This window comes from Fulmarus glacialis, unplaced genomic scaffold (genome assembly GCF_000690835.1).
Source record: "Fulmarus glacialis isolate BGI_N327 unplaced genomic scaffold, ASM69083v1 scaffold1337, whole genome shotgun sequence".
Lineage (NCBI taxonomy): Eukaryota > Metazoa > Chordata > Aves > Procellariiformes > Procellariidae > Fulmarus > Fulmarus glacialis.
The window spans coordinates 189,245-202,887 of record NW_009221116.1 but is presented as its reverse complement, the minus strand read 5'-3'; the positions used below and the strand labels follow the sequence as shown (position 1 = coordinate 202,887).

Genomic DNA, 13,643 nt, shown 5'->3' with positions numbered 1-13,643 from the left:
TCTGCTTAAGTAGATGCACAGAATAAAATTAGAAACAAACCCTGACTATGAAAACATTTCAAAAACTAGATGCAGGCACAGGCATTGCAATACCTGCCATCACAACTATGCTGCGATGCTTCTTTCGAATGCATAACCAGCTAGACCTTTGATCGTTAATATATACATCATTCTTGCCTTATTATAATAAAGGCCACCAACCGCAGGTCATATTGCATCTTGCTGCAATCTTAATATTGGTCATAAAATTTGTTAAAACAATAGGAGAAATACTCTAAAATAGATCTACTTTACAGTCAGCCCCCTCCCCCAAGGAATTCAGTCAAGGAATGTAAACCTAAAGATTTATTTTTCTGTTTAGGTCATGCCTGGGGTAGACTGCTGTGTTACTAAATTCCCTAGTCTGAAATCAAGAGAAAGACAAAGTTAACATGCCTCAATAGGCAAAAACATCTTGAGATAGCCCTCTGCGGACCGTGACCTGAAGTTACAGCAATAAGCATTATCCCCACCATGAGGACGATTCAGAAAAAGGCACGTGGCCCACAGCTTACCTCAACGTAGTCCCTGGCATGGCCCCAGTCTCTCTTAGCATCCAGATTGCCCAGGCTGAAACAATCCAGCTGTCCGAGATGAATCTTTGCTACCGATCGGCTAATTTTTCGAGTAACAAAGTTCGCCCCTGGAATAGAAATAAAAGGCAGTATCAGCATAGTCACAGTGGCAGATAACTGGCCACAAGAAACACCTTGCATAGGTCAGCACATGGTACTTTCAGTCTTCATTCACTCCCCTCACACCACCTAGACCCACGCCATCTTTTATCGTCTGAGTAGGCTAAGCAGCTTCCAGTGCAAGTGTCACATTAGCTGCACTTTCACAGCAAACATCTTTCTTTGTGGGACTTCTGAAGCATTCCTAATTTGCTGCCTCAGTATTCAGTCCAGGCATAAAGCCAAAGAAAATCATTTGGAATGTCAGTTCTTAAACACAAAATGCAAAAGGTTACATAAAGAAGGCAGACATCTTAGACCACCCTCAAGTTTTTTGTTGCCGTTTCTTTTTTCTTTTTTAATTTTTTTTCTAAGGAATGCATATATCTAAATAAATTAGTTTATTAATAAAAAAAAAAAATTGAGACTACCTAAATAGTACATATTCTCCAAAGAACTGTAATGGTTAAATGCATTATACTTTTCTAGTTATTTGGGATTCTTTGTCCCCCAGGTTCAGTGAGATCATGAAATTGTGATTTTAACTTTATCAGTTGAAGGCTGTACATTATTTTATCATATTTCTGTTTTTTTTTTTCACTGTATTGCTTTGGAAAATTTGTGTACCCATTTCTGCTCCCTGTGGAGTTGCTTTAAATAATATTTATTTCTAGTTATTTTCATATCTTGATTTTTAGATTATGACTGCTGTGTTTCTAAAATGTGGTCAACAGTCTCCTCAAAAGCAGAGGGATTTGAATTCAGACCACGAGTTCAAGCTAAACAAGCCCAATGGCATTTGTACACTAATGGGCCACAAAAATTAAAATTACATGCCTTTTTAATAGCTAAAACAAAAAAATGATTGAGTGGTGACAGATGATACCCTCATCCAAATGGGAAACAGGAAAGTTAAAGAAAATGACTGCATTTGTAAAATGCTCTAGCAAATTTCAAAAGTCCTAAGTTGTGCAGCTTGTACATTCAATGCATAGATGTAGTTTTTTTCATTACAGAACTCCGCTCTTGAGATACGCATCTCAATATTTTCTGTTTCCTGTCAAACAAATGATAGGCTGCTGCAAAATTATTAAATAATGTGAAATGTCTTTTTCAGACTACTAATTTTTCCTGTGAAGTCGAGAGCACTACAGTACCTTTGTGTGTCATTTGACTCTGCCAAAAGTAAAAAACCAAAGAGCGTACCTATAAGAATCATGTGGAATGAAGCAATTAAATAATTCAGAGCTTACCACAGGATTAAGATAGCATTTTAATCTTCTGTCAACTGCTGAACTAGTTGGAATTCCAGTTATGAGCCATTTAGAATATATCATCAGTTTGCGCTTGTTTTTCAAAGGATGAAAATCATATAATTTCCATATTCCCTGAACAAGTGTTCATGTATAAAGGAAGCTTACAAAATAGTGTAATTTGCAAAATTTCAGAAATTAAACATACTGGGGAGTCTTTTGTATAGCAATGTTCCTCAAAAATTGGACAAATGAGTCAACTGCAGGATGAAAGCCCAAGCTCTTCTTCCAGACTGCACCATGCATACTCAACAGGAGAAACATGATTATCCCAAAGACAAACGAGCGCAAACCACAGGACCGACACTGTGACTCTGCTATTGCGATTTCTGAGAGCAAAGTACTGTGGTTCCCCTGTTCCTGGCTGGACGAGCTTGCAGTGGGAGCGGAGTTCTGGCTTAACAAAAACTAGTGACAGAGTCCCTTTGGCTTAGTCAGGCTGGCACTTCTCCAAAGATTATTTCCATTTTTTACGTTACCAAAGTGCTTTGAGATCTTCACACAGATTATTACTAATTTATTAAAAATAGGTTCAAACTATTACACAAACTTATTAGGATTAGCTCTAAAACTTCCTAACCTTCTGCACTGAAATAATTTCAGTTAGCATTATTATTCAGTAAATAACAGTTGAAGGAGAAGCTTTTTTTCTAGGGTGTATATGGCTTTATGTTCCAGACTGCAACTGAGTAATAAGCAAAACTGGCCGCTTTCAACGCCACATTCCCATTTGCAGTAAAAGCAGTGAGAGTTCTAGTCATCATCTGCAGTAAAGCAAGTTTTACTGTCAACCTACATGACTAATGAACATCAGCTTCCATTTTGGAGCAACCACTTCCTCAGCATTAAAAAAAAAAGCGTATTACGTTGTGTGTGTGAGGGAGAGAGAGAACTTTTATGCTATCAACTTAACCTGAAATATATGAAAGATACTGCACAAGAAGAAGCAGATTCGTCTAGCGCAACACAGCAAATACTAGTAACGCTGTCTTCTTGCAGAGTCACTGATAACTGGAGAGAAACAACCTTCAAAGATCTTCTCCAAGCAAAATCAGAATATACCTCAAAAGGCTGAAATGAAGAATTAAAGAGCACCACAGTGAAAAATGAAAACCTTTATTTTCCAGAAATATTCCAGTAAGGGTTCAACAAAATAAAACCAACCCTCTTCTTGGAAGTGCCTCAGCATTAAAGCTGTGGAAGAAAACTATGCTACTCTTCATTCTGAGAAATGCGATTAGAATTTATTTTCATGCAACCAAGGACTGAATGGCACATTTCAGAAGCATTTAAATGATATGGTTCATAAATAATGTTTAAATACCGATTCTCTTCAAACATAGTATCTTAAAATATCCCATTACAGTATACGTTTGATCTCATGCCATTAAACGCACATCATAACTAGAATTTAAACTGATGCCCACTGGAGTCATACAAAATAGTTAAGGCTATGTCAGCATTTCCATTATAAAGCCCTGTCCTAGGGGTTTGCAATCGGGCTATAAAATCTTGCTTTGGCCTGAAACTTGGCAGACGTAATGTCTCTTTCCTCAGGAATGATTCTATCTGAAAGGTCTACGCGGAGTGCTACAGATATCTTTATATAACTGAATACAAAGTACCTTTTGAGACACAGAAATGGTTAGCTTCCTTCTTCCTCAGGAGGTATTGAGGACTTGCTAATGTCGAACGTACAAGAGCATTTTTCTCCATAGAATGGCCAGTTAGTGCCAGGAAGAATATCAACAGAACTGCTGCTGTGTTAACCACTTCACCCTTTATGTTGATTTTCATCGGATCAAGATGATGCAGCAGCTAAAATGCCACCAGCTATCACAGCTGAATAAGGCCTACTTTATTATGCTACTAACATTACTAATTCACATGGAAACATGGTGGTGGTAGCAACGGAAACTAGCTTAGATTGGTGGGGAAGAGAGATGTCCAAGTCCCACACGTGTCTCCTGGCTTTGTACTGCTTCCATAGTTCAGAGAGGTTTTGTAAAACACACCTCACACTGCTCACACCCAGTATGAATGAACGTGGAGTGTTCAAAACTCTATTAAGTGTGTGATGTATTTTGACTCATTTGAACACCTGTTCAAAATGTGTGAGGGTGGCACTGTTCTGGAAGCTCACTATCCTACAGTAACCAAGAGAAGAGTCATTCTTGCTTCCTCGGTAGGGCCAAGCATGCTGGGCTAACTGCCTTGCATAGTTATCTATGCAACAAATACATCCAAACCATGATGGGCCACATTATGCTCTGGTTTGTGTCGCTACTGACAGCACTGGAATTGCTACACCGCAACAGCAGACATTGCAAAGGATGCTTTGGTGTGTCTGCACATTTCAGCAGTTCCAAACAGCCTTGGTTGAGCAGTGCCTGACAAGTTTTTTCATTTTAAAAGAGGCCTTAAACATGAGTTTTCATGATATTAACAGCTCTTTCAGAAACCCTGGGCATTAGCTTAGATTTGTTTTCAAAACCCAAGCCCTCCCTCTGAGATCGTTAGCATTCCAACAGGAACCATAAGGTCTGATTTACAAACCCGATTTATCCTAGATACGATTTTAAGCAAGGATTCCTCATCAAGCAGACCTGATCTGTAAAACATATAACTTGTCAGCAAACCACTATAGGAACAATACTACAATAAAAAGAAATAGCAGAGGTATAATGCAATAGCTTCGGCTCTCCAGCTCAGGCCGATCGCCCGCTCATGGTGGAAAACAGCTCGGGCAGCTCATCCCTCCAAGAAGGATGCTGCCTACATCTGGCAAAGATACAGTTTTGAAAGCTGGACACATCTCTCATTAACACATATTTAAAATTATTGCTTTAGGAAGCATGCGTTCAATGCACCTACAGTTCCAAAGCTGGATGTCCCAAGAAAAAAAAAAAATCTGGGTCTCTGCATCAGTACCCCATTCCTTTTATCAACACTGGGGTTTCACCCTTTGTGTATCATCAGGAAACTGGCTGTTTGAAGTAGGTGTTTTTTTCTAGAATCTGTGGTTTATAAGAGGCAGCCAAATGGATGAAGCAGCTTTAAGAGCCACTATTATAGTAACTATTTCTTTTCAACAACCTTCATTTTCCAAGCTCTCAAGGCTACATACAAAACTCAACAGATGACAAAATTGTGGCCTTAGGAAGACTGCTGTCCCTGTATAACACTAGTTGTTTCATGCATAAGAAAATCCATCATTAATCTGAGTAGTATCATAGAATAACAGTCAATCTGATAGCATTTAATAGCAATACTTAACTATCAGCTGAGATGCAGTCCTAGCACAGCCTATCAAGTTGCCATAACATCTTTTTCTCCGTTTTGCATAAAATATGATAAAAAGGTTTCTGTCTCTGAAGATGCTGGCACAAGAAAAAGGGTGGGTTGTTTTTTTTTTTTTTCCTCCAAGTTTCTACAGTTCTGGCATAGATTCTAGTGGAAGCCTAACATGTTCAAACACATTGTGTACCCAGTGCTTCTACTAACCCAAAGGAACATATTTCTTTTAACATATATATGTTGTAAATGATACATTTAATGAGATCATTAAAATGTTTTGATTGCCTGAAAATCCACTGCTCATAATTTCCATTCTATGAGAAGCTTTTCCATTTTTGTAACAAGCTGAAATTAAAAAAAAAAAGCAACACCCAGTTTTTCTAAGGAAAGAAGTCCAGAGTCTCCTTTAGCTTATACTGATGAAAATCAATAACAATTATTCTGAAGTCAATGGAGTTATGTCAATGTAAACCAGATGAAAAATCACATTACAGATCTTTAAATTAACCTTCCATAATTTGGGTTTAAATGGAATTTTCAACTGTATCTTGATCGAAACAACTGATACAGTACTGCATTTTGGTAAAACTAGTAAAGCAGCTACTTAGTATATGTTAAACACTCATGCATTTTAATTGTGAATCCACTCTCGATTTAAAATAACAAATTGTTCTTCTCACAACAACAATTATATAAAGTAGAAACATCACTGTTTGGAAACAAAGGAAAAATCACTGTTAAAAGTGATTTTCTCCTTCCCAGCTCTCCATAATATCCTGCAAATTTTACACAGTGAGTACAGCTATGTTTGGATGAGCTTGCCAGAAAGTCCACAATCAGATTTTTGCAAAATGACATATATATGAAATAAGGGTGATATGATTCATAAGCAACTCATTGTAAAGTAACGCACTCCATGGGAAACATCTTCCTGACCTGAGCAATAAATCATTTTATTTCCTGAAACATGAGATATAGTGCTTTAATCCTTACATTTTAATCCTGTATAGCATAGCTGGAAATACTTTGCTTCATCATAGTATTTCCAATCTCTTTCTCTGTCCTTTAAAATTGTAATAGTACCTTATGATAGTGGGTTTCTCAGTTTTTTAATACATTTGCAATGTTTTTCAAACATTTTCAGTTTACATATCCCCAACTATTTTCCAATGGGCACATGAGATCTCTAAACTGGAAAGATAAAGCTACTGATAATAGGCTTGTTTCTAAAGGTTGTTCTTCATCAACCCCCTGGGAAATAATCATGTAACAATAAAATCCACAGATCACAGATTGAAAGCAACGGTCCAATAACATGAAGATAAAATTGCCCCACCTTATCAAGTGATCCTCATTTGGTATTACTTTAAAATGTGTGATTTCAATAAAACGAAGTGGTTCTAATTCCTTTAAAGACATTAATCAGCGTATCAATTGAATTACTTCCTTTTACAATATATCGACACACATTTTGAACTTTCCAATGCCAAAAATGTGCTAAGTCTGCTTGGCCCCGTTTTCCATTTGCACCGCACTTTTCGATGGAATTCCTTGGGTAATGGAAAATACACTACTACCTGTATTTTAAAAATGAGGAGATTGAGGCAGAAGGGTAAAGGCGTGCAGAGGTAGGAAGCAGCAGCAGCAGCAGAGCAGCACACTGGAGGGGGTCATTGCTCCTCAACCCAAGAGCACCTCTGCCCCCAATATCCACTTGCGCACTGAGAACATTTGGACAGCTGAGGGCAACAGGAGGTCATATGAACTAGGCATGGAGGGAACAAAAATTAATGATTTTTATAATCTGAGGGGAAAATAAGAGTGAGAGACAATTTTGTGAGGAATGACAGGGTACAGAAATTGGGAGGGAACGCAGAAAGCAGGGAGACTCTTCTTTTTCCCAGGGGGCAGGAAGATAGCATGAAGCTTACCTAGAGGGACAACTAGTAAGCCCCGTAAAACAGGCGCATAGAAGTAGGGCGAAAGACCTGCCAACCACCACCAGAAGATGAGAATCAGAGGTGACGTTTGTCACAGCTCAGCGAGCCACGTTCCCCTGCGATTCAGTGGAGCTAACCCTCCACCGGGGATCTGCCGTTAGGGCTTTCAACTCTTCGACTGTTTTGCATACAAACAGATGTAGGTTTCCACCTCCCAAAGAACAATGACAGGATGATTTCTATTACTACATAGCAGCAGTTCTCTAAAGTGACGGTGAAAAAATGATGTTTAATTAGCAGACAATCTGTAGTGTAGTGTGTAACACAAAGCTATTAGATTTCACATTCAAAATGCCCTTTTTCAGGACTAATTACACATCTCAGATCTATGATATGGGCTGGTTAAAAGGATAGGGTGACATACCAGCAATAACTGCTGGGCAAAAGGTGCTATTTTAGTATATTTCCTCCATATAATTTGTCTTAAATTAAAATATTTTCCCCTCAGGAACTGTACACCGAACAGGAAGAGGTGAGGCATCAAAGATTCTTATAAAGGAAAAACCAAACATTAATACTGAAAACAATATGTAAAAGTGTTATTCCTGTTCCCAAGTTTATGCTGTTAATGGCACTTACATAAACAGAGCAGCGTTTCGCTTACAGAAAACTTAACCTTTTGCTCCAAACTATTCACTTTGATTTCTTAATCGCAGTTCATATACACTGCATTTTAAAACAAAGGTAAATGTCTTTAGCCACTCTGATTTGTTAACACTCATTTAAGCCGTGTTTTTTAAATTGTACAACTAATGTTATTGAATTAAGCCTCTCATTTAAGCTGTCACAGAATTAGACAAGCCCTTGCATGTATGAGCTGTGGGTAAGCATGGGTGTGCTTGCCCATCAGCACAGACTCTTTATATTGTTTAAGCGTGTGTAAACAATTGGAGTTAAGTACATGCTTTGCTGAATTGGTGCTACAATAGCTAGAAATGTGTGCCACCAAAAGGAAAATCCAGCACTTGTACAAAATGGAAATATCATGCTGTCTAAGGCAACTTGCACAAAAAACGGATTTTAACTTCTCTTGTTAAATAGCTATCAAAGTTCAGACATCTGTGCCTTTAAATTTAACGCCCCTTTCCTTTTCTCCCTGTCTTTCCCCTCCTCCATGCTCTCAGCAACCAGTAGCACATCAAAAAAGGTGCTGTTTGATGGTTCAAGCTGAGACATTCAGCCTTTACCCTAGCACTCCCTTGAGATGAAGCAGGCAAGGCTTTTAATCTTACCTGGTGACACATGACTGACTAATACAGTTTCTTGGACCTTCTGACCTCTGAGGGACTAAGTCTGGTTGGCTTTTCAGCCTCTCCAGGTGGCTGGGACATCAGCTTGTGGTGGGTCACGGTATAATCAAAGTTTTGCACAGGTCTTCCCCGTCTTTCTGTGCACCCATATTAGTGCTAACTTTCAATGTGCAAATTTCTGAACATAAAATGTGTCATTTCACTTCAAGTCAGAGGTAAAAAGAACTTTCATTTACTTCTACTGAAGGCAAAAGAGTGTAATAAGAGCTAGCCTTAAAACCAATCACAGTGGCATACAACTTTGCTGAGTCAGCGCTGATGTATTTTCTTGGAGAGAGAAAAATGGTCTAGCTACAGCCAAATAATTTACTTGAAACTTCGCCTCCCACACAAACTAATAAGCAGTGCTAGACGGGTTTGACACTTATACGGTATAACTCAGGATGTTCCTAAATCCATGAACCTCCCTTTTGAGCTTTGTTGCTCAACTGTTTTTCTCTTAGGAGTTTCTTCTGGTTAGCTTTGCAACAGTGGTAGTCCTCAAGGCACCCTTTAGGCTCTCAATACATTATTTTGTATTTTCATAAACCGCCCTTTAATACAGGAGTCCTGGAGCCATCAAGAGGGGGTCCTGAAACACAGTTGAACTGTATTTCCAGGGAGCTGGAAAGAGCCACGGGCAAAGAGCTCATCAAGAAGTAACAAGGTGGGGATTAGTGAGAGCTGGAGGGAAGGAGAAAAAGAAATCTCAGCTTCTGCAAATACAGGAGGCACAATTTTTTCTAGTACTTGAACAGGGCGCATAAAACGCAAGGTGCTACGTTTCCTTCCATCTTCTGTGTTATCAATAATTAGATTCTCAGCTAGAATATGCTGAGAAGTACACCTCCAACACCAGTGATGATCCCAACAATTCAATGTACAAATCATCAATTGCGATGGTCTGCGATTACCACAGGAGGATGAATTGTTCCAGCTACAGATACCCCTTCAGACTCATAACAGACTAATCACGTAAACACATGGCTCCGACAGAAGAGTAAAAAAAAATCTTCACAGCGTGTGCTGCGGCGTGCAGTCAAGCTGGTGTGTGACCAGGGGTATGAGATCGGCGCTTTCAGCCCCGGCTCTCCCCGTGTCCCGAGCTCTGCTTCTGCACAGGGACAAGTGGGGCTGCTGAGGACAGAACAGGTCAGCACTAGAAGTCATTATCTGGGATAAAACCAGAGCGACACCCCTCAAATGCAGTATTTTAACAACCAAACCCCTTGAAACAAGCTTCAAAGTAATTATGCTGGGCGGGCGGAACCCAACCCTAAAGTAAGCCCCCAACCCTAACAGTTTAAGACGAGAATAGGAGGGAAAGGCAGAGACAAGCTGACAATACACCAGGAAGACTGCAAGCCAACAAAGAGAGCATGTCCCTTCTGCTCCTGAAAGACTTGGACATGTTTGGCCTAGCTGTACTCAGAGAGCCAATAAAAACATTATTTCACCTAGCTGCAGTTACTGCCGGTTGCTTAAACTTCCCATAAAAAGTTATGTCCTTATTTCAGAGCAGGCCGTGATCGCTCTCGGGGGACCCTGAAGTTAAGCAAGGGTGCTACGGCTTCCACACCCAAGCCCTGAACTGGAAATGCCACCAGGCAGAGGGGCAGCTCTCCCACAGGCAGAAAAGATACGTCAGGAGGTTGCATAAAAGCCATTGCTGAGAGCGAACCCCCCTTTGGGACAAACCCTGTGTTGCTAATTTTCACTTTAAAATGAAAAAGGCACCGAGGCAAAGAAACTGACACTGTTATTTACTGAGAAAATCACTTGAACACAGGAAGACAGTAAAATTATAGCAGCTTTCTGAAACATACATACATTTCAGTGAATATTCCCTTTTTCTAACATTGCCACTGAAACTGAATCCCACTCCTGCATTCTTTCCATGTGGGAATAGTGTTTCTCTAGTGTAATTAATAAATTAAATAAAAACAAATACACAGCTATAAACCCAGAGAACTCAGTTTTCTGGCAAGATAAAATTGGTGCAGTTTCACTGAAGTCAGATTACTTAAGTTTACAAAGAAGAATTCACACTTAAACATTCCACCATTAACACGTCCAATTGCCACAAAAATTTTGCATAAGAAAATGTGAAACAAAACATTTGGAAAGTGATTAAATGGCAAAAACCAGAGCATCTAAATAAAACGTCCATTTATCACCATTCAACTTGTCATGCTCACTACTGTTTTAATATCAGTATTTTTAAGAACACTTCTTCCTTTGTGGACTCCTGAAATTCATTGTTATCCTGTTTTTGTGATATTTCCCATTTAAGTTAGTTTACACTTCCTCTAGGAACAGAAGAGGCAGTCAGATCACCTGCTGTTCTGAGATGCCTACAATACTTGAGCACAATGGGGTGAAACCAGGACAGAAAGTTAGCCCAATTCTGAATTTCCTGGCTTTGTATTTTTAGTGGGACCTTTCACATAATTTTAATATCCCCATAGGTGGCTGTGCATGCTCTCAGAAAAACACACATGCACATACATACACTCTGTACATGTTCAGGAAGAAAGCTGTAAATTCTAGTACTAAAAGTTAGGATTATGTGTGCCAGTGTTGCTTTTGAATGCACAATGATACAGTTTCACAAAACACCGCTAGATTAATTACACATTGTAATTTTTTTCCTAATAGGATTGCCCCCTGTGCAGAGAACAGACTTGCTCTGAGAGCAGAGACTACTGTCTTGTGAGAAATAGGCAGGGGTCCTATGGAGTCTGAAGCTACGCAAAGATAAAGAGCTGCAGAAAAAGGAATGATGGATTCACAGTTCAGTCGGATTAAAGCTGCTATGGAAAAATGAATAAAAGCCTGGTTTCTTCTGCAAATTCTGAAAAGGTGCTTGGAAAGTCACTTAAATCAAGGTTCTCATTTAGTCACTGACGCATATTCCTGTGTGCTCGACTACCAAGCCCTCAGATGCAAACAGATGGGAGTTTTATTCTGAACATCAACCAATCAATCAATCAATGCAGATTTTATTTTTTTTCATGCCTTAGTTTCTCACCCAAAAAATGGGGATAAAATGCCAACGTTTTACAGGAATTTGAGAAAGTTAGGTATCTTGATATTTGTGAAACAATGAGAGAGAAGTACCCTGGAAGAGTCAAAAAGGGGTGAAATCACTCTCAGTGCAAGGCTTGAAGAGCAGCCATGAACGGGGCACAGAGTAAATCTGCTGTCAAAGAACTCCCTTCTCGCTCTCTGCCCCCCAGAGACTGAACATCTAGTCACTCAGGTGAGAACTCTCCATCCTGCGCAAGGGAGCCTGTGGGGGGAAAAACCAAAAATGCAAACAAGGGTTTTATCAGAACACACGGGCACAAGTTTGAGTTAAGTTTGTGGAGGCACCCCTCTTGCAGTCATTACGCAATTTTTGAGCTAATCAAGTTTGCAATGTTCCTTTTTTCCTCCTTTCATAGTTTTCAGGATGTATTCATATTTACCTCATTTCTTATGCCCACACTAACGTCTTTGGATGGTGAGGAAGACTGTAACTGCTGTGGCCACAGAATTCTTAAATTTCCTGCTGCAGTCTAGAACCCACTTCTAAAACTGGACAAAAGTGAATTTTAAATAGTTTTCCAATGCACACTCAAATTCATCTCTCAAAGGGCAGTTTACTGAGGGGCTTGAGGAGCGGGGAGGGAAATCGCTGAAATTTAACCCTGAACCCCATGTGAACCCAGGGATTGGGACTGCATATTTTCCACTGTCCTGCCATCTGCTGCTTCACTGCACATGGTAATCTTTGGCAACCCCACTGAGAGCTGCCTGGGCTATGGCTCTGTTCAGACAGGGTGTAGAAAGAAAAGACACTGAGAATGTCATGGCTGGCTGACCAGACTACTGAGATCAGAGAGATTATGCCTCATTTGCTCACCAAGCCCTGCCAAAAGCAACACCATTTAACTGCAGGTACTCAAAACCCAACAGGCATGTTTAAAGGAATTCTAGGCTTAAAAAGAGGACCATTCATAATGTGCATTTGTTGGGGATACTGTAGCTACCACCTTTTGGCAATTATTCATGAGAGTTTTAAAAGAAACTTTACAGTGCCCGGTGTTTCAGGTACAAGTGATATCTGGCAGAAAGTATCATACCTGATATACAGGACACACAGAGCTGGAAGATGACTCAAGGCAGGAATAAACAAATGGGACCTAATAGCCCAGCAGAGATAAACAGAGAAAAAACCATAGCTGTTATTTTAAAACAGCTACAGTCTGTTTATCTCCCGGCTGTGAAATGCTGCACAGTATGGGAGTGTGAGGGTTTGGTACTTATATGCATAACCTTCATATGTCATCTCATGACAAGGGACCTCCCTTGAGCCGGAGCCAAATCTACATTTGTTCCCCAGAGCACCCCCATAGGCTCCAGATGCAGCAGGCGCAGAATCAGCTCTCAAACTCTCATTTCCTCTGACCACACTCTTCTGAATAAGGGCCCCAACCCTTTCAGTGATGAAGTACCAAACATTTACCCACAGAATTTACTGACTATTTCAAAATGATGACTGTAAAAGCTAAGGAATATTTCAGAAGTGTCTTAGAGCTGCTAAGGGGTATTTTTTAAGGGTGTTAGACCTGCAAGAAAATTACTGTAGGATACAGAGTTACTATAGGACTTTGAATCATATCATGCTGACACCAACCGCCTGTTATTAATGTATCTCCCTCCTCCTCCCTGCTTCTGCCAGAAGTACTAGAAATGAAGATGTAATTGTGTATGTGTCTACAACAACATCCTGCCCTATTTCTTCACTCAAAAACTGATTTGGAAACGACAGTGCCTTCTCTCGTATCTGCTTGGGAAAACAAAGGCACTTCAGTAAGATAAGCTTCTCCAGGGGCTGCAGAACTGTAGTTGGCAGATGTCAGGGTTGACAAATGTTCTTCTAATTGCAAAGGGACACTACAAAATTGTCCTCTGATGTGGAATAGACAGTTGCTGTCACCCCTTCTTCTTCCCTGCTGCTCTACTGCCTCCACTCTGTCTGCCTCA

General features: G+C 39.9%; 1 protein-coding gene across 1 annotated transcript in view; it reads right to left on the bottom strand.

The window, feature by feature from the left end:
• Window positions 1-554: 554 nt before the first annotated feature.
• The window catches only part of GMDS (GDP-mannose 4,6-dehydratase), a gene marked incomplete at both ends in the record, with an annotated part of 132,615 nt that continues 119,526 nt past the window's right edge, over window positions 555-13,643 (bottom strand). Inside the window, one exon of the mRNA XM_009580959.1 lies at window positions 555-682. Within this exon, the coding sequence (XP_009579254.1) occupies window positions 555-682 (128 nt within the window). The remainder of the gene's footprint in view (window positions 683-13,643) is intronic.